Source organism: Asparagus officinalis, chromosome 9, assembly GCF_001876935.1.
Source record: "Asparagus officinalis chromosome 9, Aspof.V1, whole genome shotgun sequence".
Lineage (NCBI taxonomy): Eukaryota > Viridiplantae > Streptophyta > Magnoliopsida > Asparagales > Asparagaceae > Asparagus > Asparagus officinalis.
In genome coordinates this window covers 61,530,282-61,556,846 of record NC_033802.1, presented here as the reverse complement: position 1 = coordinate 61,556,846, position 26,565 = coordinate 61,530,282, and the positions used below count along the sequence as shown (strand labels likewise).

The 26,565-nt window shown below is 37.7% G+C and overlaps 1 protein-coding gene across 1 annotated transcript; it reads right to left on the bottom strand.

Annotated features, from left to right (window-relative positions):
- Positions 499-14,820, bottom strand: LOC109823790. The gene is made up of 5 exons (XM_020390166.1): positions 14,733-14,820; positions 11,173-11,343; positions 6,669-6,879; positions 2,430-6,416; positions 499-1,413 (listed from the first exon to the last, which is right to left on the bottom strand). Exons 2-5 carry the CDS (start codon positions 11,332-11,334, stop codon positions 671-673), a joined length of 5,103 nt encoding a protein of 1,700 aa, XP_020245755.1. The 5' UTR covers positions 11,335-11,343; positions 14,733-14,820; the 3' UTR covers positions 499-670.

Here is a 26,565-nt window from a genome sequence, read left to right as displayed (position 1 = left end):
TATGAATAGTACCGTACTCGTGAATAGTACCCATCACCTTCAAAGGGTAAATAATAACCTAACTTATTTTCTGATGTGGAGGATCCACCTTTGATGGCAGCCACAGAGCAAACGATAAGTAGATATATACAAGCATCCTAAGTTGGTTCTGATACCACTTGTTGGGACAAACCCTGAGCCAAATAGAGCAGAGCCGCAGCAATAGTAGAGCAAAAGTAGAGATAAAAAATTAGACACACAGATTTACGTGGTTCGGCACTTGATTGTCTAAATTTACGGGAAAGGATAGAAGAATTTACTATAAGGAGAAAACTCTGGAGTTAAAATCTCTCTTTACAAGGAGATACTCTCTCTCTATTCTTTCTCTCTCACTCTTCTATATGAAGAGTTGTTTCTGGTATGAGTTTTTTCTTAAAAAATTAGATCTTATTTATAGTTTTTGGAAAAACACCATGCATAATATACCACTATTGAGCACAAATTCGGAGGGAGAAGATATATAGAAACAAAACATAGATAATCATAACAACTACTGATCTTTACGGTTCACATAACATGATAACAAAGATCAAAGTGAAAGCTAGTACTGGAACTTAAACATATCATCACACAAACAGGGAATAAGAACGACAGAAACAAAGAGCACAAAGTTCGTTAGCAATTTCTTTTCTCAGACTTTAAGCAAGGAGAATGCCGATGACAAGAACTCCTCATCCTCCGCGAAAAGTTGCAGGTTCTTGCTCTTCATCAGGAATCCCACAGCAACATCATCAAAATCCAAGAGGCAGCTGAGTTTAATAACTTCAGCGAGTGCAGCAATATGATCAGCCCTCTCAAATAACAGTCCCTTCGATATCGCTTGAGAAAAGTAGGTAGCAAACTCAATCTTTGCTCTTTGTCCGCCTGACCTATCAATCTTCTGAATGAGTAACTTTGAGTTCTCCTTTTCCCATCGAATAATTCTACTTGCCTTGGCTATCAAAGTCTTGCCCGAGGAAAGTTGAAGGCGATAACTCATTGTAATAGGTTCATCAGTCTCAAAGACTGTTGAATCAAGAAGACACTTAATAATCTGTTGCCTATCCTCAATGCATATATCAAGAAAAGGGTCTGCTAGAAATCCAAGAACAATTCTAACCAACGAAGGTTTTATTATGGTTTCTTTTGAATGATGTTTTCTGAAATCAGCATTTTTTGATAGGGAGAACTGGTCCTTTTCAATAGCCCCAGAAATAGTTCGAACCCCTAGGCTGCTGAAGATTAAGTTCATTTTAGCCCGAGAGGTTGAAGGAATAGTTGTTGGAGGATACCAAATGAATACAGATTCTTCAGAGGCCTCATCAAACAAATCCTTCAACATAAGATCATCAGGAATGAAGACATCTTGCTTGTTAGATAGCACAATTCCATTCCCTATTAGCATATCCAAAATCACAAATAAAATTTAGCCTAGAGTTTGAAATCTTATTTTAATACAAAAAAACATCAAAGTAAAAATTAAAAGCTTCCAATTTGCTAATTTGTTACTTTAGTGACAATCCTTTCGACTTTCTGACATGTATACATACTTTTCGGTAACAACCTCTCCCTACTCTTTCACCACAACTAAGTAGTGATAATCAACAACTATACACACTGACCCTCACCATCACAGTAAATCACTAGGCAACATTGTCGACAAATAAACAAATCTTATCCTGACAACAGTTGTATTAACCTATTCTCGTAAAAAAAATTATAGAATTGATTGCAGATGTCTCGAGATCATTTGTGAAATGTAAAGGAATCTAGGACAAAGTATATCAGATTACTGAGATTTCGATAACTTAGAAATATTTACCTGGAGGCAGTATGAATAATTTATCATACTGGTGTAATTAGTGATAATGTTATAAGCAAGCCAGCATATTCTGCAATGACATATTCTGTAGAAAACTGGAGGTTTAATACAAATCAAATGTATAGTAATGTCTTCTATTAAAACTGACGAATAAAAGCAAGATATGATTTTTTTAAAAATGCTTATGGTTTTGCCATAGGAAACACAGCTTTAGCAAAATAGTAGAATAAAAGTGATGTACCTGTCATGTACGTTCTCTTTATCGTATAATTTTAATTTATGGCTGTTGGATGCATATAGCAGTTCTTTCCATTCTGTTCGTCTTAACTATTTCCAGACTAAATGTCTTTTTACATCTAGGTCTTACAACAAAATAGATGAAAACATTCATGGAAAGGCAAAATATCATGATTGATGCCAATATTGATGACAAATAAACACTATTAAATTTCGCAGATATCTCATGAACATTATATGGAATGTAGAAGAATCTTCGATAAAAGTATAGCAAATCTCTAAAGCTTGAGATTAGATCACAAATGATTCAAAACCTTCATAATTAGTAGAAAACTGAGATAAAATGAAGTACCTGAAAGCACTGGAACCTTAGTGATCCTCTCCAGAAGAAGGTTTGTCGTCTTCAAAAACCAGTGCTTTGCAATAAAAACCCAAAAAGCAATGCATTCAGCTTCAGTTGGTTGATGAAGTGCAGATTCCCACATATTCCAGAGCTTGCAGTAATCTTCGACAGTTGGACCATTCTTAACCTTCAGTACCAAGGAGAAGAATCCGAGCAACTTGTGCTCATAATACTTATCAAGAACATAGAGCTGAGAGCTGAAGAGATCATCCTTGTCGGAAAGAACACAACAGTCTGATCCGACCCATTTGCCTCCTTCGGCGCCATCTGGTATCCAAATCCAATCAGAAGCTCCGTCTTCAGGTTCCCATTTGAACTCCATCAAGTACTTGTAAACTCTAACTATGGCATTAGTCTGACAGTGGCATTTGAGATGATCAGCTAGCACTTTGCATCCATTACCATATCCCACAATAACACCAAACATCTTTAGCTCTTCTCCATACATTGTAATCTCCGCCCCGTAGAAATCCTCATCAAGAAATGGTCCATCACCCCTTTCTAAAAAAGGTTCCCACTTAGAATCATAGACAATGCACTCACCAGGGAAACTGTAACCCATGGCTGTCTTCAACCACTTCTTGTCAATACTTGCCATAAACTGCTTCGGAAAAATTTCCGCCTTTTTCTTCTTCAGATTCCGAATACATTTGAGCAACGAAAGACAGCTAGGTGCACTCACAGATGAAGGATCTTTAGGGATGTTCAGGCTAGTGACGACAAAATGGGCTCCCTCTTTGAATTCAACAGTGCAACCCAGAGCCTTGAGCTCATCTTTATATTCATAAATTCCCTTGCCATAGTAAGCCTCAGTATCATCAATAAAAGGAAGAGTAGCAATTGGCGAAACTGACTCCCATTCAGCCTCAAATAAGATTGATTCTTTGGGAGACCTGAACCCTGTTCGGGTGCGTATCCATTTCTCTGTGTGTATACAATTGGTAAGATCAGAAGGGAATCTGTATGAAATCTTGGTCAACTGACGATAGCTTGAAAGCAATGCGAAAACATTTTTCTTTGTAAGCGTAGATGATGATGAAAGTAGCTTAAACCGGTTAGCAATGGCCTTGGATGCTTCCTCGAAACTCACGAGCACCCCAGCTTTCTTCAGTTCTTCCTTATAAGACCCAATCCTACCACCATAAAATGCCTGATCAACCAATGGAACTTCATCAACTACCTCGAGGAGGCACTCCCACTCCGAATCTACAAGAAAGCATTCGCTTGGTATTTTGTATCCGGTGTGGGTTCTAACCCACCTTAACCCCCTGAGCTTATTAATAAACACTTCAGATGATTTCACATAGCGAATGCAATCAAGTATCAGAATCGCAGCGTCAGCTGCTACTGGAGAAGTTAGCTTGAAGTTGTCTACAACAAGTTGGTGATTATGATTAAAGCCGACTACAACACCAAGTAGCTGAAGTTCAGTCCCATAGTTGAGAATTCTGTCGCCGTAAAAGCCTTGATCAATGAAGGGAAGATTGCTTATAAGTGAGGCCGTTGTCCACTCAAAGGTTTTCAAAACAGCTCCAACTGGAGATCTATAGCCCTGAGAAGTCTTCAGCCAACTTCCATGTTTGATGCTAGAGATGAGATGTTCAGGGGACAGTTGCTTCTCCCTCACTGCTCTAATCAATTCAAGAAGAGAAATTACATTTCCACTTGACAAAGTGGAGTTTTCGGCCAATGACATGAGATGGTTGCCGATATAAGTTGATGCTTCCCCAAACTCGAATCGAACACCAATCAATTTCAACTCTTCCTTGTAACTGCCAAGCTTGTAGTCATAGAACCATTGATCCACCATGGGTATGTCAATGAGAATGGACTCCATGTGCAGCAGACTTCCCCAGTCAGAATCAGAAAGGAACGATACAGACGGGGGCTTGTAACCAACTGATGTCTTAAGCCAACTTCCACTCTTGATGCAATGCAGAAACCTTTGCGGAATTTGAATACCTCTATATTTCAGTTTTGATATCCATTCTAAAAGCAAGAATGTGTTCTCCTTCGTCAAAGGAGAAGATACAGTAAGAAATGGGGCATTTGGAGGACATATCTTTGGAATATCAGAAGCTCCAATATGATCCTCAAGGAAGGGAAGAAGCTTCTTTTCAGAAGTATAGTTTCCAGCGAAATTACCAGACATAATGTAGTCTGCTCCCATCTCAACATAACCCTCCCCTCTCCAAACATTCGAACCCAAAAATCCAACCCACCGGCTGCATTTTGCGGGAACCAAAGTCTTGTTTGTTTGTGCAGTCACATTTCCGTAGCTATCCACGAGCGGCATGCGACTGCACAACTCCTTGACAGCCCACTCTGTCAAATAGCCCTTCGACCAGGAGTGATAGAGGAAGTGAGCGAACGCAATCACATGCTTTCTATCATCCCGCAGGCTTGGCAAAGCCTTAAACCCATAATTGTACACGTCTAAAACCTGGACTTCAGCGTTCGATTTTAACCAACTTATGATGGTAGCTTGTCTGGGATATGTTGCAAGAACTGTCTGAGTCTTTTGGGGTACAAAAAAGATCACAGAAGACCAGAATTCCCGGCTCCAACTAATCAACCAAGAAATGTTCTTGCTTTCTGAGGCAATACCTATCTTCTCGCTAGACAAAGCTGCTCCGTTTATGCTCCGCAAAGAGAAACTGCCACTCACGTCTACATACTTTATGAGAGGTATGTTGGCCATGTTGGTGCCCTTGAAGAAATCCTGCCAATTATCGGCTAGGAAAGACAGGAGGTCCAAGTAAACCTCCTCAGTAACTTCCCTAACAAGATTGGAACTCTGAATGCACTTCGCGTACCACTGCTTATCCACAAACCCCACGCCTAGAAAGTCCAACACCTCATCATTTTCTTTCTTATCGAACGATGAACTCAGGCAATAAATCCCATGGGATGACAAGTTCTTCAAGTCCACCTTAAGCTTCTCCACCTTGTCCAGGATATTCCAAAATTCTGGCATCAGCCGGCCAACTTCACTTGGCTTGGAGAAGAATTTTTGGCTAGTCTGAGATTCACAGGGTACAATATACTCTGCCACTACCTTCTCTTTGATGGACTGCCTTACGGAGTCCATTAGCGGTATTTTAGAGCTTTTCACGGGGAGGAAACGAAACATGGAGGAAATGCAGGAAGAGGGAGCTGTCTGCGTTGATTTCACCAAGGAGACAAAAGCATTAGTGAAGGCACAAGGAACACATTCAAGAATTCCTTTGTTCCAGGGGCTATCCAAAAGTATCGACTCCCTTGACGAAGATAGAAGGAAGTCTGCCTGAATTATGAACGGGAAGTTTGTGACCATCTCGGTGGGTAGAAAGGAGTATATGCCAGGTGTGGTTAGCCCTCGATTTAGCCGCTGTCCCCACGGAAAAGCCAGAATGATGACCCATTCGTCGACTTCCATTCTCTTCTTCACCCTACAATCAGATTTCACAGGGAATTTTTGCTTCCACATGTAGTAGCTGCACTCTTCCTCTTCCCGTTTGCTGTTTTCTTGGGCAGCAAGATGGCGAGTGTATGATTCAGCAGCTACGTTCTTTCTCATCTCAACATCTGTCTCACTTGAGATAGAGATTTGGCTCACTGTGTTAAGCCTTGGATCATCATTTTCTTCCCTGACGGCAAGCTGCTTAATTTTTGAAAGGAATAATAGGATTTCAGGGTGCATTTTCGACAGCTGTTGCTTCACTGCCGCAACCTTTTCAACTTTTAAAGGCAAGATTATTGTCGTCGTGGGAAGTGTCGTAGAAGGACCATATATTTGCTTTATGTTTGAGAGCATCAGATTATCCTCAACCCATTCAGGGACGATGTACCCAATGTTGCACTCTGGGCATGGTTCTTCGTTGAAGCGTATCTGATATTCATTACTAAAGATGTGGGGCTGACTGGATACCAGAAACACACTTTTGAAACCAATGCCTGCAACCGAAAGTGGTCTTCAGAAACAAAATTATGATTCCTTTAGAGATATAACAAAGAAGCAATCAAATCTTTGTACACTTTTGTAAACCAGATCTCTTTTCGTTAAAGATATTTATAAGGATATGAATGGTGGTAAACTAGTGAACATGAGGTCACAGGATCAAAATGATCAAAAGCATTGCAAGAACTAACTAAAAACTACACACACAAAAAGTTCAAATGCGAAAAAAAAAGGGTCTTGCCGTTTACCTTTCTCCCCGATGTAACCACGATTGCGGCAGCCTTTCTTGGTGGACTTGCCGACCCTGCAGATGGATTCGATGTTGGCCGGCGTGAAACCCTTCTCATTGTTGAACACCAGCAGTGTTGCTGATGCTCCGGTGGCGGTGAGGTCTTTCGATGTGATGACGAACTCCAGTGACGGCGGCGTTCCAGCTGGATACTGATTGTCTTCAGCATTCTGTTGATGATGATGATAGTGTTGGAAAAAAGAGGAGAAGATTTTGCTACATTTTATTCATAAACTGAATGTACCTTTTTTATAGGCTTACAAAACAACTTAATCACCATAAAAATCTAAACTAATTTTAAATTTATTAGCAACTACTCCACTAACAAAATAACAACCAAAGACCGAAATTTTAGCTAACAAAAAAAAAACAAAAAAATCAGCAAAATATCAAATCTTTGAATCAGTCTTCAACAGATAGAAGAGCAAATGCAAATTAATGCTCAGCTGCTTGTGATGACTGTTTTGTTTATCAACATGTTTTTGCTTGCACTACTTCGTGCTTATATAGGAGAAGAACTAATCTAGTTAGCTCTTTTGTTACCTCCAAGGATTAAAATTATTTGAGTCATTGAAATATTATGAAACCCCTTTGAAGTTAAATCACCTTTTCATCACAAAACCCCTCAATGTTTTAGAGAGAAAAAACACTTATTCCAAAATTGCCCTCTCCTTATTCCTAGTGTTTATGTAGGAGAAGAGCTAATCTAGTTAGCTCATTTGTTACCAACAAGGATTAAAACTATTTGAGTCCTTGAAATATTATGAAACCTTTGAAGTTAAATCACATTTTCATCACAAAACCCCTCAACGTTAAAAAAAAACACTTATTCCAAAATTCCCCCCTCCTTATTCCTCTTAATATATATTTTCCCTTTCTCTCAAAGGCAAAACACAGATTAGAAACTGAAAGTTACACAAAATTTTGAGGTCTAATCAAAGAATTTGAAGAGGTTACCTTTATTTTCTACTATTTCCCCCTTTTTCAATAGGTCGTCGTTATTTGGGTTTGATGGGCAGAGAAGAAAGATGGATTTTAAAAGTTTTTTATTTTTTCTGAACATAATCTCTGTATTGGGGATTCATACTCGAATTGGTCCCCGTACTTTTATTTTAATTTTCAGCGTTTTGCAACAAACTCCCAATAACTTTCTATATCTCACTAAATCCTCCATGAACTTTTAAAAAAATCAACCTACACCCCACCCCACATAGCTTTCAAAATCTTAACCCCTAATGACTTCCAAATCACATCAAACCCCCAATAAATTTTAGAATTGAAGAAAATCCCAAATAAGATTCCAAATTTTTGCAAGTAACCACTGTATATAAGAACAAAAAATAACATAAAAAGGCATTTTGAAGGATAATTTCAGCAAAAGAAAAAAAATAATTAGAGTTTGTGATCCTAACCTGAGCGAACAATAGGAAAATCAATAAAAAAATAAAAGATTTCTATTTCTAGGATTGCAACTATAAAAAAGTCATAAATGAGTTTTTAATAATTTAAGGAGTATTTTGGTTCTTTTTAAGTCACATGGGTTGCATGTGCCACATCGGATGTAACCATGTTAACGTTGAGAATATTTTGCAGAAGTTAGTGGGGGCTTTTAGTGTGATTTGGAAGTTATTAGGGGCTTCGTGTGATTTTGAAAGTTATTAGGGGTTTACTGTGATTTTTTAAAGACGTTGTTGGGGATTTAGTGTAATGTTGAAAATTACTTGGGAGTTTACTACAAAACGCTAAAAGTTAAAATAAAGTAGGGGCAATTGAGTATATATGAAGCCCCCATAGAGACACGAAGTAGGGATAAGATAAAGTAGGGGCCAGTTTGAGGATAAAATCTTAGTACAAGGATCAAATTGAGAAAAATAAAATATGGTGAACATTTTGAGTTTGAAGCCCTAATACCGGGACCAAGTTAACTTTTTAGCCAAAAAAATAGATTAGTAGTTTTCTAATAAATTGGTAAACTTGAAGGTCTTTCAGAATAATTACTCTTGAGGCGTATAGCCTTTTTTTAACAAATGGAGGACTTATTAACTCGCCTGCTTAAACAGATGGATTAGTAAACTCCTCAATTCGATGGTTAACCTATTTTAAGCTCCTCTAGCTGATTTTCTCAATCCTTTTATAATTTTGGCGTTGCACAAATTCTGATGGTTTTATTCAAATTATCTCTTATGTTGAATTTTTATGTTTGGTAGGTTTTGAAGGTGACAACCATGGATATAGTTAAAGTTGATCGACTAAACCTCGTTAAATCTTTGTGTTTTTCTCGATTATGCTTGTTTCTATCTTGTGATGTGATTATGGACTAGTTTCCGGATTGCGGAGGTTGTAGGGAATTAAAATCCCCAACATTTCTTTAGCTTTAACTATGTGTATTCCATAAAATCTAAGTATATTATAAGAGTTTGAAGAAATGGCGAGCACAAGGACGAAGACCGTAGGAAAAAACAACAGGAGACATTCTGGCAGTTTCGCGGTCGACCGTGGATGACACGGCGGTCGACCGCAAATGTGCACACGACTGAGAAAAGTATCTAGACTTTTTGCAATCGACTGTGATGGGTTGTGCGGTCGACCGGCCAAACCTTGTAGGGGTTTTTAGTCTCGGTCGTTGGATCCGGTCGACCGCGCGTGGTTCTACGGTCGACCGCGAGTCGGGTCTGCAGTTGAGTTAGATTTTCTGACCCATTTCGTTTTGAGTTAATATATAATCTTAATCCTAATTAATTTAGGTAAAGCAAGGATGTTTTGAGCAGTCTTTGAGAGGGGATTGCTGCATCCAATTGTGGGAGAGGTGTAAGAGATCTAGAGGCTTTGTTTTAGGGTTTATTTGGTGAGATTTATAACCCTATTTGTATTCTCTTAATTTCTAATAGTAAGAACTCCCCCCTCCTTGCCCCGTTGACGTAGGCAACTTGCCGAACCACGTAAAATTCGTTTTTCTTGCTGTGGTATTGTGTTTGGCTTATTGGTTGTGATCTTTCTTGTTCTTGTTCGTACAATTTTGTGTGCTTTCGAGCTTCCGCCGCACACAACAAGTGGTATCAGAGCTTCAGGTTTGGCTTGAGGCTTGTTCGAAGGATTCGATGAAGGATTTCTATTTGAAGAGTTAGATCGACAACATGGGAGAAGCAAGCACATCAGATTCGTCCCTTACGAAGGCGATACAGAGTCTGAGCATCAATAACATAAAGATTGATGTTCCGAAGTTCGACGACAATATCAATTTTGGTTTTTGGAGGTGTCAGGTGATGGACATATTCGTCATATATGAGTTTTTAATAATTTAAGGAGTATTTTGGTTCTTTTTAAGTCACATGGGTTGCATGTGCCGCATCAGATGTAACCATGTTAACGTTGAGAATTTTTTGCAGAAGTTAGTGGGGGGTTTTAGTGTGATTTGGAAGTTATTATGGGTTTCGTGTGATTTTGAAAGTTATTAGGGGTTTACTGTGATTTTTTAAAGACGTTATTGGGGATTTAGTGTAACGTTGAAAGTTATTTGGGAGTTTACTACAAAACGCTAAAAGTTAAAATAAAGTAGGGGGTAATTGAGTATGAAGCCCTCCTATAGGGGATTTAGTGTAATGTTGAAAGTTATTTGGGAGTTTACTACAAAACGCTAAAAGTAAAAATAAAGTAAGGGGTAATTGAGTATGAAGCCCTCCTTTAGGGACACGAAGTTCGGAAAAGATAAATTCGGGGCCAGTTTGAGAATAAAATCCTAGTACAAAGATGAATTTGAGAAAATATACTACAGTGACCATTTTGAGTTTGAAGCCCTAATACCGGGACCAAGTTGACTTTTTAGCAAAAAAATTAGGTTAGTAGTTTTCTAATAAATTGGTAAACTTGAAGGTCTTTCAGAATAATTACTCTTGAGGTGTATAGCCTTTTTTTTAACAAATGGAGGACTTATTAACTCACTTGCGTATATAGATGGATTAGTAAACCCCTCAATTCGATGGTTAACTTATTTTAAGCTCCTCTAGCAGGTTTTCTCAATCCTGTAATAATTTTGGCGTTGGACAAATTCTGATGCTTTTATTCAAATTATCTCATATGTTGAATTTTTATGTTCGGCAGGTTTCGAAGGTGATAACCATGGATATAGTTAAAGTTGATCGACTAAACTACATTAAATATTCTTTTTGTTCTTCTTGAAGGTGATAACCATGGATATAATTAAAGTTGATCGACTAAACTATGTTAAATATTCTTTGTGTTCTTCTCGATTATGGTTGTTTCTATCTTGTGATTATGTGATTATGGACTAGTTTCAGGATTGCAGTGGTTGTAGGGAATTAAAATCCCCAACATTTCTTTGGCTTTAACTATGTATATTCCATCAAATCTAAATATATTACGAGAGTTATAATTCGGAATAAATGATAACTGTGTAATTGATGAATATTTAAATTTTTCGACCGAAAGAAATATTGTGACAAAACCTGAATGAGCTCCATGAGGAAGTGTACGTCCTTGGCGTAGAGCTCCTCTGAGAGATAGTTGACGGCCTGGTGCATGTCTTCGGCCAGCGGATTCTTTTGCTCTCGACCAATGAAGAATCTGTCTCTTCTTATGCTTTCTATATGTTCACGGGCTTTCTCCATCTTTAAAAACTAAAGAAACAAAAATCCTCAAGAATCAGGAGAAAATTTTTGAAGAAGTATGTGGTTGCTTTTGCATTGTGATGTTATGCTAAAATCCTATTTTAGCAATAGAAGTCAGATAAGTTTAAAATGGATCTGGTTAATTAGTCTTAACAACAAAATCCAACAAAAACTTAGGGTTAAAAGTTCAAAAATTAGCATGTGAGTACCACATGAGAATTTATGGATGAAAAATTCCGCGTTTGCACAATGAGGGTACATATTCAAGTGCAAAATTTGAAAACTTTAGGGTGTATAAGTGCCGCTAAAAACAAGCCAGGGTATATAAGTGCAAAGTAGAGCAAACTATGAGGTATTTAGTATTTACATGCACTCAAGTCTTCAAACAATAATAAACATTTACTATCTTCTTCAAGACAGCAAAATAGAACATAGCAAAAAGATCAATTGAGGTCACTTCAATATGCTGATGACACTTTGCTTTTTGTCAAGAGCAATTCACATAACACATCTATTCTCAAAACAATCTTGTTTATTTTTGAGGAGACATCTGGCCTTGGCATCAATTACTCCAAATCTTCTTTGATTTATTTCGGCAATATCCAAAACAGAGACATTTCATTAGCTGCCAAGCTCAATTGTAAGTGGAAAAAGTCCCTATTAAATACCTTGGTTTACCCTTGAAATATGGAAAATTATCAAAGACTGATTGGCAACCTCTACTGGACACCATGCACAAGAAACTTTCCACATGGAAAAAAAATTGTTTATCTTTTGGTGGAAGACTGGTTCTACTAAACTCAGTTCTCTCTTCAATTCCATTATATTTCATGTCTTTTTACAAATTGCCTACTTGGTTAATCAAAGATATAGATAAGATTAGAAAGAACTTTCTCTGGAATGGAACTGCAGACTCCAATACTTTCAAATGTAAGGTAAACTGGAAAAGAGTATGTATGAGTAAATCTGAGGGTGGCTTAGGAGTTAAAGATCTGAGTATCTTTAATTCTTCTCTTCTAGCCAAATGGCTTTGGCATTATTTGGACATCAATTCTACTACTGGCTCCTATCTTAGACAGCTTTATTGTAACAGGAATCTGAACATTCAGTCTTTGAGGTCAAATACTTCATATTCATCCTTTTGGAATGCAATCATATCTCATAATGATGTTTTTTTCCAACAAATTATATGGAAGCTAGGCTCTGGTAACAAAATAAGAATTTGGGAAGATAAATGGCTTGGAGTTAACTCCTTAGCCAGTTTATATCCCTCACTATATAACCTGACATTTTCTATAAATGTTCCCATAAGTAGACAGAAACATTTTCAAGCTAATGAATGGCATTGACATGTTTTGCTTAAGAGAAGCTTAAATCAAGCATCACATTTTGATAAAATGCAGCTCATGAACAACATTGGAGCTTTTTATGTCAATAATCAACATGATCAGGCAAAGTGGTCTCTCACTTCTACATGGGTATTCTCAGTCAAATCCTTATACATATTTCTCAATTCCAGAGGCATTCAATCTCCTATTTACAAAGGCATATGGAATCCCCTACTACCGAGCAAGGTCCAGTTTTTTACTTGGTTATTGTTCAATAACAAATTGCACACTAAGGATGTTCTAATTCTAAAAGGCTGGCAATGTGATACATTATGCAACTTTTGTGGTTTGGAAGATGAACGTCGAGAACATCTTTTCTTTTCATGCCCTTTATCATTGCAAATATGGAGACGTTTTCAAAAGTATGAGTTATATTTTCAATGGCCACATACTTTCATGGAGCTTCTACATTCTGTAGAATATTTAAAAGGCATGCATGGACATATCTGACGTCTAATTTTTTCTGCTACATGCTGGAACATATGGATTTCAAGAAATAAGCTTATTTTTTATCATACTCCTCTCTCATACAAATCCATTATTAATCAAATTATTTCTAGAATTTATGAATGGACAGGTGCAAGAAAAGGTTCGGTGGCTCAACGTCTATCTAAAAAACTAGAACATCATCCAATCAGCAAAGAGAATGTTTAAGAAAGCTTGGAGGATACACAGGAAGTTGATTTTGGAGATCTTTTGAAGTCTTTTTGTAACTCTTTTGTTTTTGAACGATTATGTTGTTTTTAGTCTTATGTTTTGTTAGTCTATAGAAAATCTAATTCAAGTAAATATACGTATGGCTGGCTTTGGTTCTTTCTTATATCTGTGTCAACGATGAGTGACGGCAAGGCCCACTCCTCATCTTCACAGATCTCTAAAAGAAGAAAGTTATACGTCCCTATTTAGTTGAATTTTATTTTCTATCTACTAACATTTGGATACAATTCGTATCCTATTTTTTGTAACTATAACATATATATTTTAATGAACGGGGAGCATCCCCTGTTTTTCTGTAAAAAAAAAAAAGATAGATATAACATTTGTTATATCACCTTAACTTTCCACCTTTTTATTTTCTATCACCAAACAAAAGTTTTTATTAATCCCTCATATCTTTAATATTTTTTAAAATTAGTCCCTTAACTCATTGAAATTCCCGTTACTTATAAGTTGTTTAAAAAGTTAGACCTTGCAACTAGATCCCTGCAGGATTCTTATAAATTGTTTCAGATTATTCATCCAATTAAGAGGAGCACTAAGTACCAAGCAATTTCAATGATTAGAGGGATTAACTTCAAAATAGGGTTTTTTTCAGATGCGTGCCCCTGATATCTTTAACATTAAGAAATTCGAACCTCAAATCATTGAAATTGCTATGTAGTCCCTCAAATTTAATTAATTTTCAAATTAGTCCCATTTGTAGTTAATCCGTCTAAATTGCTAGCTGATTAGTTGTGAACCACACATGGTCCGAATTTGAGGTACTAAGCAGCAATTTCAATAGTTTGAGGGACTAATTCAAAATATTAAAGATGTAAGGGACCAATAACGGAAAACAGAAACCCTTCAAAATATTAAAGATTTCAGGGGACTAACATCGAGAAGAAGAAAAAACTCAAATGATATTTTTCTAGCAAAAACGTTTGCTTTCAACATTTTCAGAAAGTGCTTTCCTTTTCTTCCCGTTCATATTCAGCTCCGAAATGCTATATTGCAAGCAAGGATGATCATCTACATACTACGAAAACACGAGCGCACGTACAAAACACATCCAACAAAGAATATTTGATAACCCAGTCCGGAATCGAACCCAAAGACCGTAGACACTATACTGGAACCCCCTAACCATCTAGACCAGTTCGGAATCGAACCCAAGACCGTAAACGTTATACTGGAACCCCCTAACCATCTAGATCACTCGCGTCGGGTTACATTATAGATTTTTGCAAGCAAGTATCAGATACATAATAAAAAAAAAAGGAGTGGAATAATTAAGCCTGCCGTACTCACCAGAGCGTAAACAGGAACTCAGCAGTAGCAGCTCCTTCAAAAGAGAGAGAGAGAGAGAGTGTGTGTGTGAGTGGAGACGAGAGAATAAAGGAGCACAAGCAACCGGGCTTTTATATTTGCCTAAAGTTGGAAAAGGACGCAACGCATTCTCATGCATTCATTCTTATGCTTCAATTACTACACAAATCGATCACGATCGTTCAAATGAGGTGATCCAACGGCTGCAGTAACAGATGCGGTTAGCAATTAAAAATGTCCGACCGAAGTCAGCTGCCGGTTCAGTCCACATCATCTTTTCTCTGGTTGTGGGTTAAGTTACTTAGCTACGAAGGCCGCTCCTTTTGATCTGGGAATCTTCCTTTACTTTTGGGCCTTTTTCAAATTAGTCCTTTAAATGTTTAATGCTTCGTAGTTGTTATATCAAATCGTTAAAATTGCTATGGGGACGTTAGTATTTCGATCTTTTTTCCCAAATCATTGTAATTGTTATTAAGCCCCCTTAATCATCTATATATGCTGAAATTAGCCCCTCCATCGGATCTTCCATCCAGATCATTTAGCTATGGTCGGAGTTATCCTAACCATGCATGGATGGGTAATTGGTATTACCCCTACCCGGAAAAAGTCCTCACTCTATGTGAGTATGTGTGTATATGTATAGTGAGATAAAATCTTATTGCAAGATCGACTAATTGGCTTATCAAACTCATGATCTGTACCATATATCTTTTTCAAAACATCATCAAATGTATATAATGAAAATTTCACATAGTTTGAAGTCTTCCATAATATAGTTCAAACCAGTTTAATATATTGGTTTTTGAGACAGCTAAATAGCCGCGCCCCTTTTGCACGTAACTAAAATAATAATTATAAATTTTAAAACATTATAATTTTTTTAATATACAGATCATGATGAGGGCAAACCATGATGGGCGGTGCCGATTATCATATCGGGTGGCTAATTAGTCCATCTCACGATAACAATTTCATCTCACTAACTCATTTCATCTTAATAGCCTCAGAAATAGCTTGAACCCCTACATTGAAAGTGACTTTTTCTGAGCTTTGGTTTAAGCTGACCAAGTTCAGAGAAGGGGATTCCTGCACAAATTTGCACTGCACACAGTACTCAACAAGGGAAGAAAACTTAATATTCTTAAAGTTGGAGACCATATAACACAATTGAGCCCAAATTAGGAGGGAGAAGATAGAAACATAACATAGATAATCATAACAACTAGTGATCTTTATGGTTCACATAACATTAAAGATCAAAGTGAAAGCTAGTACTGGAAATTAAACATATCACACAAACAGAGAAAATAAATTGCTAACGAACTTTGTGCTCTTTGTTTCTGTCAAGGAGAATGCCGATGACAAGAACTCCTCATCCTCCGCAAAAAGTTGCAGGTTCTTGCTCTTCATCAGGAATCCCACAGCAACATCATCAAAATCCAAGAGGCAGCTGAGCTTAATAACTTCAGCGAGTGCAGCAATATGATCAGCCCTCTCAAATAACAGTCCCTCCGATATCGCTTGAGAAAAGTAGCTAGCAAACTCAATCTTTGCTCTTTGTCCGCCTGACCTATCAATCTTCTGAATGAGTAACTTTGAGTTCTCCTTTTCCCATCGAATAATTCTACTTGCCTTGGCTATCAAAGTCTTGCCCGAGGAAAGTTGAAGGCGATAACTCATTGTAATAGGTTCATCAGTCTCAAAGACTGTTGAATCAAGAAGACACTTAATAATCCGTTGCCTATCCTCAATGCATATATCAAGAAAAGGGTCTGCTAGAAATCCAAGAACAATTCTAACCAACGAAGTTTTTATTATGGTTCCTTTTGAATGATGTTTTCTGAAATCAGCATTTTTTGATAGGGAGAACTGGTCCTTCTCAATAGCCCCAGAAATAGTTCGAACCCCTAGGCTGCTGAAGATTAAGTTCATTTTAGCCCGAGAGGTTGAAGGAATAGTTGCTGGAGGATACCAAATGAATACAGATTCTTCAGAGGCCTCATCAAACAAATCCTTCAACATAAGATCATCAGGAATGAAGACATCTTGCTTGTTAGATAGCACAATTCCATTCCCTATTAGCATATCCAAAATCACAAATAAAATTTAGCCTAGAGTTTGAAATCTTATTTTAATTAAAAGCTTCAATTCAATTCAAAATCACAATCCCATTCCCTATTAGCACAATTCAATTCCATTCCCTATTAGCATATCCAAAATCACAAATAAAATTTAGCCTAAAGTAAAAAATTAAAAGCTTCTAATTTGCTATTTCGTTACTTTAGTGACAATCCTTTCGACTTTCTGACATGTATACATACTTTTCGGTAACCACCTCTCCCTACTCTATCACCACAACTAAGTAGTGATAATCAACAACTATATGCACTGACCCTCACCATCAAAGTAAATCACTAGGCAACATTGTCGACAAATAAACAAATCTTATCCTGACAATTCTTGTATTAACCTATTCTCGTAAAAAAAAGTTATAGAATTGATTGCAGATGTATCAAGATCATTTGTGAAATGTAAAGGAATCTAGGACAAAAGTATATCAGATTACTGAGATTTCGATAAATAAGAAATATTTACCTGGAGGCAGTATGAATAATATATCATACTGTTGTAATTACTGACAATGTTATAAGCCAGCCAACATATTCTGGAGAAAACTGGAGGTTTAATACAAATCAAATGTATAGTAATGTCTTCTATAAAAAATGACGAGTAAAAGCAAGATATGATTTTTTTTTAAAATGCTTATGGTTTTGCCATAGGAAACGCAGCTTTTGCATAATAGTAGAATAAAAGTGAATTACCTGTCATGTACGTTCTCTTTATCGTATAATTTTAATTTATGGCTGTTGGATGCATATAGCAGTTCTTTTCATTCTGCTCGTCTTAACTATTTTCAGACTGTACAATGTTTTTTTAAATCTAGGTCTTGAAACAATTTAGATGAAAACATTCATGGAAAGGCAAAATATCATGATTGATGCCAATATTGATGACAAAATAAACACTATTAAATTTCGTAGATATCTCTGAACATTATATGGAATGATGAAGAATCTTCGATAAAAGTATAGCAAATCTCTAAAGCTTGAGATATGATCACAAATGATTGAAAACCTTCATAATTAAAAGAAAACTGAGATAAAATGAAGTACCTGAAAGAACTGGAACCTTAGTGATCCTCTCCAGAAGATGGTTTGTCGTCTTCAAAAACCAGTGCTTTGCAATAAAGACCCAAAAAGCAATGCATTCAGCTTCAGTTGGTTGATGAAGGGCAGATTCCCACATATACCAGAGCTTGCAGTAATCTTCGACAGTTGGAACATTCTTAACCTTCAGTGCCAAGGAGAAGAATCCGAGCAACTTGCGCTCATAATACTTATCAAGAACATAGAGCTGAGAGCTGAAGAGATCATCCTTGTCGGAAAGAACACAACAGTATGATCCGACCCATTTGCCTCCTTCGGCGCCATCTGGTATCCAAATCCAATCAGAAGCTCCATCTTCAGGTTCCCATTTGAACTCCATCAAGTACTTGTAAACTCTAACTATGGCATTAGTCTGACAGTGGCATTTGAGATGATCAGCTAGCACTTTGCATCCATTACCATATCCCACAATAACACCAAACATCTTTAGCTCTTCTCCATACGTAGAAATATCCGACCCGTAGAAATCCTGATCAAGAAAGGGTCCATCACCCCTTTCTAAAACAGGTTCCCACTTCGAATCATAGACAATGCACTCACCGGGGAACCTGTAACCCATGGCTGTCTTCAACCACTTCTTGTCAATACTTGCCATAAACTGCTTCGGAAAAATTTCCGCCTTTTTCTTCTTCAGATTCCGAATACATTTGAGCAACGAAAGACAGCTAGGTGCACTCACAGATGAAGGATCTTTAGGGATGTTCAGGCTAGTGACGACAAAATGGGCTCCCTCTTTGAATTCAACAGTGCAACCCAGAGCCTTGAGCTCATCTTTATATTCATAAATTCCCTTGCCATAGTAAGCCTCAGTATCATCAATAAAAGGAAGAGTAGCAATTGGCGAAACTGACTCCCATTCCGCCTCAAATAAGATGGATTCTTTGGGAGATCTGAACCCTGTTCGGGTGCGTATCCATTTTTCTGTGTGTATACAATTGGTAAGATCAGAAGGGAATCTGTATGAAATCTTGGTCAACTGACGATAGCTTGAAAGCAATGCGAAAACATTTTTCTTTGTAAGCGTAGATGAAGATGAAAGTAGCTTAAACCGGTTAGCAATGGCCTTGGATGCTTCCTCAAAACTCACGAGCACCCCAGCTTTCTTCAGTTCTTCCTTATAAGACCCAATCCTACCACTATAAAATGCCTGATCAACCAATGGAACTTCATCAACTACCTCGAGGAGGCATTCCCACTTCGAATCTACAAGAAAGCATTCCCTTGGCATTTTGTATCCGGTATGGGTTCTAACCCAACTTAACCCCCTGAGCTTACTAATAAACACTTCAGATGACTTCACATAGCGAATGCAATCAAGTATCAGAATCGCGGCGTCAGCTGCAACTGGAGAAGTTAGCTTGAAGTTGTCTACAACATGTTGGTGATTATGATTTAAGCCGACTACAACACCAAGTAGCTGAAGTTCAGTCCCATAGTTGAGAATTCTGTCGCCGTAAAAGCCTTGATCAATGAAGGGAAGATTGCTTATAAGTGAGGCCGTTGTCCACTCAAAGGTTTTCAAAACAGCTCCAACTGGAGATCTATAGCCCTGAGAAGTCTTCAGCCAACTTCCATGTTTGATGCTAGAGATGAGATGTTCGGGGGACAGTTTCTTCTCCCTCAGTGCTCTAATTAAATCAAGAAGAGAGATTACATTTCCACTTGACAAAGTGGAGTTTGCTGCCAATGACATGAGATGGTTGCCGATGTAAGTTGATGCTTCCACAAAATCGAATCGAACACCAATGAATCTCAACTCTTCCTTGTAACTGCCAAGCTTGTAGTCATAAAACCGTTGATCCACCATGGGTATGTCAATGAGAGTGGACTCCATGCGCAGGAGACTTCCCCAGTCAGAATTAGAAAGGAACGATACAGACGGGGGCTTGTAACCAACTGATGTCTTAAGCCAACTTCCACTCTTGATGCAATGCAGAAACCTTTGCGGAATTTGAATACCTCTATATTTCAGCTTTGATATCCATTCTAAGAGCAAGAAGGTGTTCTCCTTCGTCAAAGGAGAAGATGCAGTAGAAAATGGGGCATTTGGAGGACATATCTTCGGAACATCAGAAGCTCCAATATGATTCTCAAGGAAGGGAAGAAGTATCTTTTCAGCAGTATAGTTTCCAGCGAAATTACCAGACATAATGTAGTCTGCTCCCATCTCAACATAACCCTCCCCTATCCAAACATTCGAACCCAATAATCCAACCCACCGGCTGCATTTTGCGGGAACCAAAGTCTTTTTTGTTTGTGCAGTCACATTTCCGTAGCTATTCACGAGCGGCATGCGACTGCACAACTCCTTGACAGCCCACTCTGTCAAATAACCCTTCGAACAGGAGTGATAGAGGAAGTGAACGAACGCAATCACATGCCTTCTATCATCCCGCAGGCTTGGCAAAGCCTTAAGCCCATAATTGTACACGTCTAAAACCTGGACTTCAGCGTTCGATTTTAACCAACTTATGATGGTAGCTTGTCTGGGATATGTTGCAAGAACTGTCTGAGTGTTTTGAGGTACAAAAAAGATAGCAGAAGACAAGAATTCCCGGCTCCAACTAATCAACCAAGAAATGTTCTTGCTTTCTGAGGCAATACCTATCTTCTGGCTAGACGAAGCTGCTCCGTTTATGCTCCGCAAAGAGAAACTACCACTCACGTCTACATACTTTATGAGAGGTATGTTGGCCATGTTGGTGCCCTTGAAGAAATCCTGCCATTTATTGGCTAGGAAACAAAGAAGATCCAAGTAAACCTCCTCAGTAACTTCCCTAACAAGATTGGAACTCTGAATGCAATTCCCGTACCACTGCTTATCCACAAACCCCACACCGAGAAAGTCCAACACCTCATCATTTTCTTTCCTATCCAACGATGAACTCAGGCAATAAATCCCATGGGATGACAAGTTCTTAAAGTCCACCTTAAGCTTCTCCACCTTGTCCAGGATATTCCAAAATTCTGGCATCAGCCGGCCAACTTCACCTGGCTTGGAGAAGAATTTTTGGCTAGTACGAGATTCGCAGGGTACAATATGCTCTGCCACTACCTTCTCTTTGATGGACTGCCTCACGGAGTCCATTAGCGGTATTTTAGAGCTTTTCACTGGGAGGAAGCGAAACATGGAGGAAATGCAGGAAGGGGGAGCTGTCGGCGTTGATTTCACCAAGGAGACAAAAGCATTAGTGAAGGCAGAAGGAACACATTCAAGAATTCCTTTGTTCCAGGGGCTATCCAAAAGTATCGACTCCCTTGACGAAGATAGAAGTAAGTCTGCCTGAATTATGAACGGGAAGTTTGTGACCATCTCGGTGGGTAGAAAGGAGTATATGCCAGGTGTGGTTAGCCCTCGATTTAGCCGCTGTCCCCACGGAAAAGCCAGAATGATGACCCATTCGTCGACTTCCATTCTCTTCTTCACCCTACAATCGGATTTCACGGGGAATGTTTGCTTCCACATGTAGTAGCTGCACTCTTCTTCTTCCCCTTTGCCGTTTTCTTGGGCAGCAAGATGGCGAGTGTATGATTCTGCATCTACGTTCTTTCTCATCTCAACATCCGTCTCACTTGAGATGGAGATTTGGCTCACTGTGTTAAGCCTTGGATCATCATTTTCTTCCCTGACGGCAAGTTGTTTAATTTTTGAAAGGAACAATAGGATTTCAGGGTGCATTTTCGACAGCTGTTGCTTCACTGCCGCAACCTTTCCAACTTTTAATGGCAAGATTATTGTCGTCGTGGGAAGTTTCGTGGAAGGACCATATACTTGTTTTATGTTCGAGAGCATCAGATTATCCTCAACCCATTCAGGGACGATGTACCCAATGTTGCACTCTGGGCATGGTTCTTCGTTGAAGCGTATCTGATATCCATTACTAAAGACGTGAGGCTGACTGGATACCAGGAACACACTTTTGAAACCAATGCCTGCAAACGAATCAAAACGCAAGTGGTCTTCAGAAACAGAATTATGATTCCTCTAGAGATATAACAAAGACTAGCAATCAAATCTTTATACAGGTTCTGCCTCCTTGTTTTGTGAAGCTAGTCTGAAAAGTGCCCCCTCTTTACAACTCGATTAATTCCTCTTTACAAGTAACAGAACTTGTTTTGTGAAACTAGTCTGGAACAAAGGATCACCAGGCAATAATTCATGTAATGATCAACATGCCTCACTTAATTTGTTCAGATATTTTTCTCATTTGTTTCAATACAACCAAGTTCAGAAACAAATGATCAAACGCATTGCAAGCACTAACTAAAAACTACACACACAAAAAGTTCAAATTTGCAAAAAAATGGGTCGGGACGTTTACCTTTCTCCCCGATGTAACCACGATTGCGGCAGCCTTTCTTGGTAGACTTGCCGACCCTGCAGATGGATTCGATGTTGGCCGGTGAGAAACCCTTCTCATTGTTGAACACCAGCAGCGTTGCTGATGCTCCGGTGGCGGCGAGGTCTTTCGACGTGATAAGGAACTCCAGGGACGGCGGCGTTCCAGCGGGATACTCATTGTCTTCAGCATTCTGTTGATGATGATGATAAAGAAGCAAATGCAAATTAATGCTCAGCTGCTTGTGATGACTGTTTTGTTTATCCCACAGGTTTTCAAAACTAATGCTATCAATGTGTTTTTGCTTGCACTGCTTCGTGTTTATGTAGGAGAAGAGCTAATCTAGTAAGTTCATTTGTTACCTCCAAGGATTAAAATTATTCGAGTCCTTGAAATATTATGAGACCCCTTTGAATTTAAATTATTTTTTCATTACAAAACCCCTCAATGTTGGAGAAAAAGACACTTATTCCAAAATTGCCCTCTCCTCATTCCTCATAAGAGCAAGTGCAGCAGCCTCACAATGAGGCTCCTAAGGGTGATGTGGCAAGGAAAAGCTCCCAACAAACTACAACAAGCTCCCACGGAGGCTCCTAAGTCCTAGTTGGCGGTGGGGTCTACCATGGGGCTCCTAAGAGCTCCACAAATTTGTGGAGCACTTGAGAGCTCCTAAGGGATGGGGGCCACCTAAAACATATTTTTTTTATTAGATTTATTGTTTTAAAATATATTTATAAAATGTTAGAGGTAGAAGAATGGATTTTAAAATAATATTTAAGCTTCTAATTGGGTGTTTGTTGTAATATTTCTCCTAGCAGGAAGCTCCTAAGTGGGCCACATGCTTGAGAGCACTCCGACAAGAACTCCCTACTAGGAGATTGTTGCACTTGCTCTAATATATATTTTCCCTTTCTCTCAAAGGCAAAACACAGATTAGAAACTGAAAGTTACACAAAATTTGAGGTCTAATCAAAGAATTTGAAGGTTACCTTTATTTTCTACTACTTCCCCCTTTTTCAATAGGCCGTCGTTATTTGGGTTTGATGGGCAGAGAAGAAAGATGGAATTTGGAATAGTTTGAGGAAGAAAAACAAAACCAATGTATTTTAGAGAAAAAGTTAGAAGTTAAATGGATTTTAAAAGTTTTTTTTTTCCAATAGCATGGGGCATACAGTACTAAAAAATAAGCTAAAAGGTTAATTTGGTTTCTGTAATAGGGTTTCATATTCAAATTGGTGCTCTAGTATTTTATTTTTTTTCTCAACTGGGGTATTTGCATAGGGGTTCCATACTCCAATTGGTGTCCCTACTGTATTTTTTTTAACATAATCTCTGTAATATTGGGGATTCAGCGAAAGAAAAAATAATTAGAGTTTGTGACACTAGCCTGAGTGAACAATAGGAAAATCAATAAAAAAATGAAAGATTTCTATTTCTAGGATTGCAACTATAAAAAGGTCATAGATGAGTTTTCAATAATTTAAGGAGTAGTTTGGTTCTTTTTAAGTCAAATGGTTGCATGTGTCACATCAGATGTAACCATATGTTAACTTTGAGAATTTTTTGCAAAAGTTATTGGGGGATTTTAGTGTGATTTTGAAAGTTATTAGGGGTTTTGTGTGATTTTGAAAGTTATTAGGGGTTTATTGTGATTTTTTAAAGTTCATGGGGATTTAGTGTAACGTTGAAAGTTATTTGGGAGTTTAATACAAAACGCTAAAAGTTAAAATAAAGTAGGGGGTAATTGAGTATGAAGCCCTCCTATAGGGACACGAAGTTGGGAAAAGATAAATTCGGGGCCAGTTTGAGAATAAAATCCTAATACAAAGATGAATTTGAGAAAATATACTACAGTGACCAGTTTGCGTATATAGATGGATTAGTAAACCCCTCAATTCGAATGTTAACTTATTTTAAGCTCCTCTAGCTGGTTTTCTCAACCCTTTTATAATTTTGGTGTTGGACAAATTCTGATGCTTTTATTCAAATTATCTCTTATGTTGAATTTTTATGTTTTGCAGGTTTCGAAGGTGATAACCATGGATATAGTTAAAGCTGATCGACTAAACTACGTTAAATATTCTTTGTGTTCTTCTCGATTATGGTTGTCTCTATCTTGTGATTATGTGATTATGGACTAGTTGCCGGATTGCGGAGGTTGTAGGGAATTAAAATCCCCAACATTTCTTTGGCTTTAACTATGTATATATTCCATCAAATCTAAATATATTACAAGAGTTATAATTCGGAATAAATGATGACTGTGTAATTGCTGAATATTTAAATTTTTCGATCGAAAAGAAATATTGTGACGAAACCTGAATGAGCTCCATGAGGAAGTGTACGTCCTTGGCGTAGAGCTCCTCTGAGAGATAGTTGACGGCCTGGTGCATGTCTTCGGCCAGCGGATTCTTTTGCTCTCGACCAATGAAGAATCTGTCCCTTCTTATGCTTTCTATATGTTCACGGGCTTTCTCCATCTTTAAAAACTAAAGAAACAAAAATCCTCAAGAATCAGGAGAAAATTTTTGAAGAAGTATGTGGTTGCTTTTGCATTGTGATGTTATGCTAAAATCCTATTTTAGCAATAGAAGTTAGATAAGTTTAAAATGGATCTGGTTAATTAGTCTTAACAACAAAATCCAACAAAAACTTAGGGTTAAAAGTTCAAAAATTAGCATGTGAGTACCACATGAGAATTTACGGATGAAAATTTCCGCGTTTGCACAATGAGGGTACATATTCAAGTGCAAATTTTGAAAACTTTAGGGTGTATAAGTGCCGCTAAAAACACGCTATGGTATATAAGTGCAAAGTAGAGCAAACTATGAGGTATTTAGTATTTACATGCACTAAAGTCTTCAAACAATAATAACTTTTTACCATCTTCTTCAAGACAGCAAAATAAAACATAATAAAAATATAGATATAACATTAGTTATATCACCTTAACTTTCCACCTTTTTATTTTCTATCACCAAACAAAAGTTTTTATTAATCCTCATATTTAATATTTTTAAAAATTAGTCCCTTAACTCATTGAAATTCCCGTTACTTATAAGTTGTTTAAAAAATCAGACCTTGCAACTAGATCCCTGGATTCTTATAAATTGTTTCAGATTAATTCATCCAATTAAGAGGGGCACTAATTACAAGCAATTTCAATGATGAGAGGGATTAACTTCAAAATAGGGTTTTTTCAGATGCGTGCCCCTGATATCTTTAACATGAAGAAATTCACACCTCAAATCATTGAAATTGCTATTTAGTCCCTCAAATTTAATTAATTTTCAAATTAGTCCCTTTTGTAGTTAATCCGTCTAAATTGCTAGCTGATTAGTTGTGAACCATGCACACATGGTCGGAATTTGAGGGACTAGGTAGCAATTTCAATAGTTTGAGGGACTAATTCAAGATATTAAAGATTTAAGGGACCAATAACGGTAAACGGACAGTACCCTTCAAAGTATCAAAGATATCAGGGGCTAACATCGAGGGGGGGACAACCCAAACGATCTTTTTCTAGCAAAAATTAATGTTTGTTCTCAACATTTTCAGAAAGTGCTTAATTTCCTTTTCTTCCGCTCATATTCAGTTCCGAAATGCTACTGCAAGCAAGGATCGATGATCATCTACACTAAACGCACACTATGAAAACACAAACCTACGTCGGGTTACATTATATTAGATTTTTACAAGCAAGTATCAGATACATAATAATAATAATAATAATAATAATAATAATAATATATAATAAAGGAGTGGAATAATTAAGCCTGCCGTACTCACCAGAGCGTAAACAGGAACTCAGCAGTAGCAGCTCCTTCAAGAGTGTGTGAGAGAGAGAGAGAGAGAGATGAGAGAATAAAAAGGAGCGCAAGCACCGGGCTTTTATATTTGCCTAAAGTTAGAAAAGGACGCAACGCATTCTCATGCATTCATTCTCATGCTTCAATTACTAGACTACGAAGGCAGAGCCGCCGGTTCGGTTCCCGAAGTTACTTAACTACGAAGGCCGCATCATGCATGGATTTATCCTAACCATGCATGGATGGCCAATTAGTATCACCCCTACCCGGAAAAAGTCCTCACTCTATGTGTGTATATGGATAGTGAGGTAAAATCTTATTGCGAGATAGACTAATTGACTTATCAAATTCATGATCAACACCATACATCTTTTACAAAACATCATCAAATGTATATAATGAAAAATTCACATAGTTTGAAGTCTTCTATAATATAGTT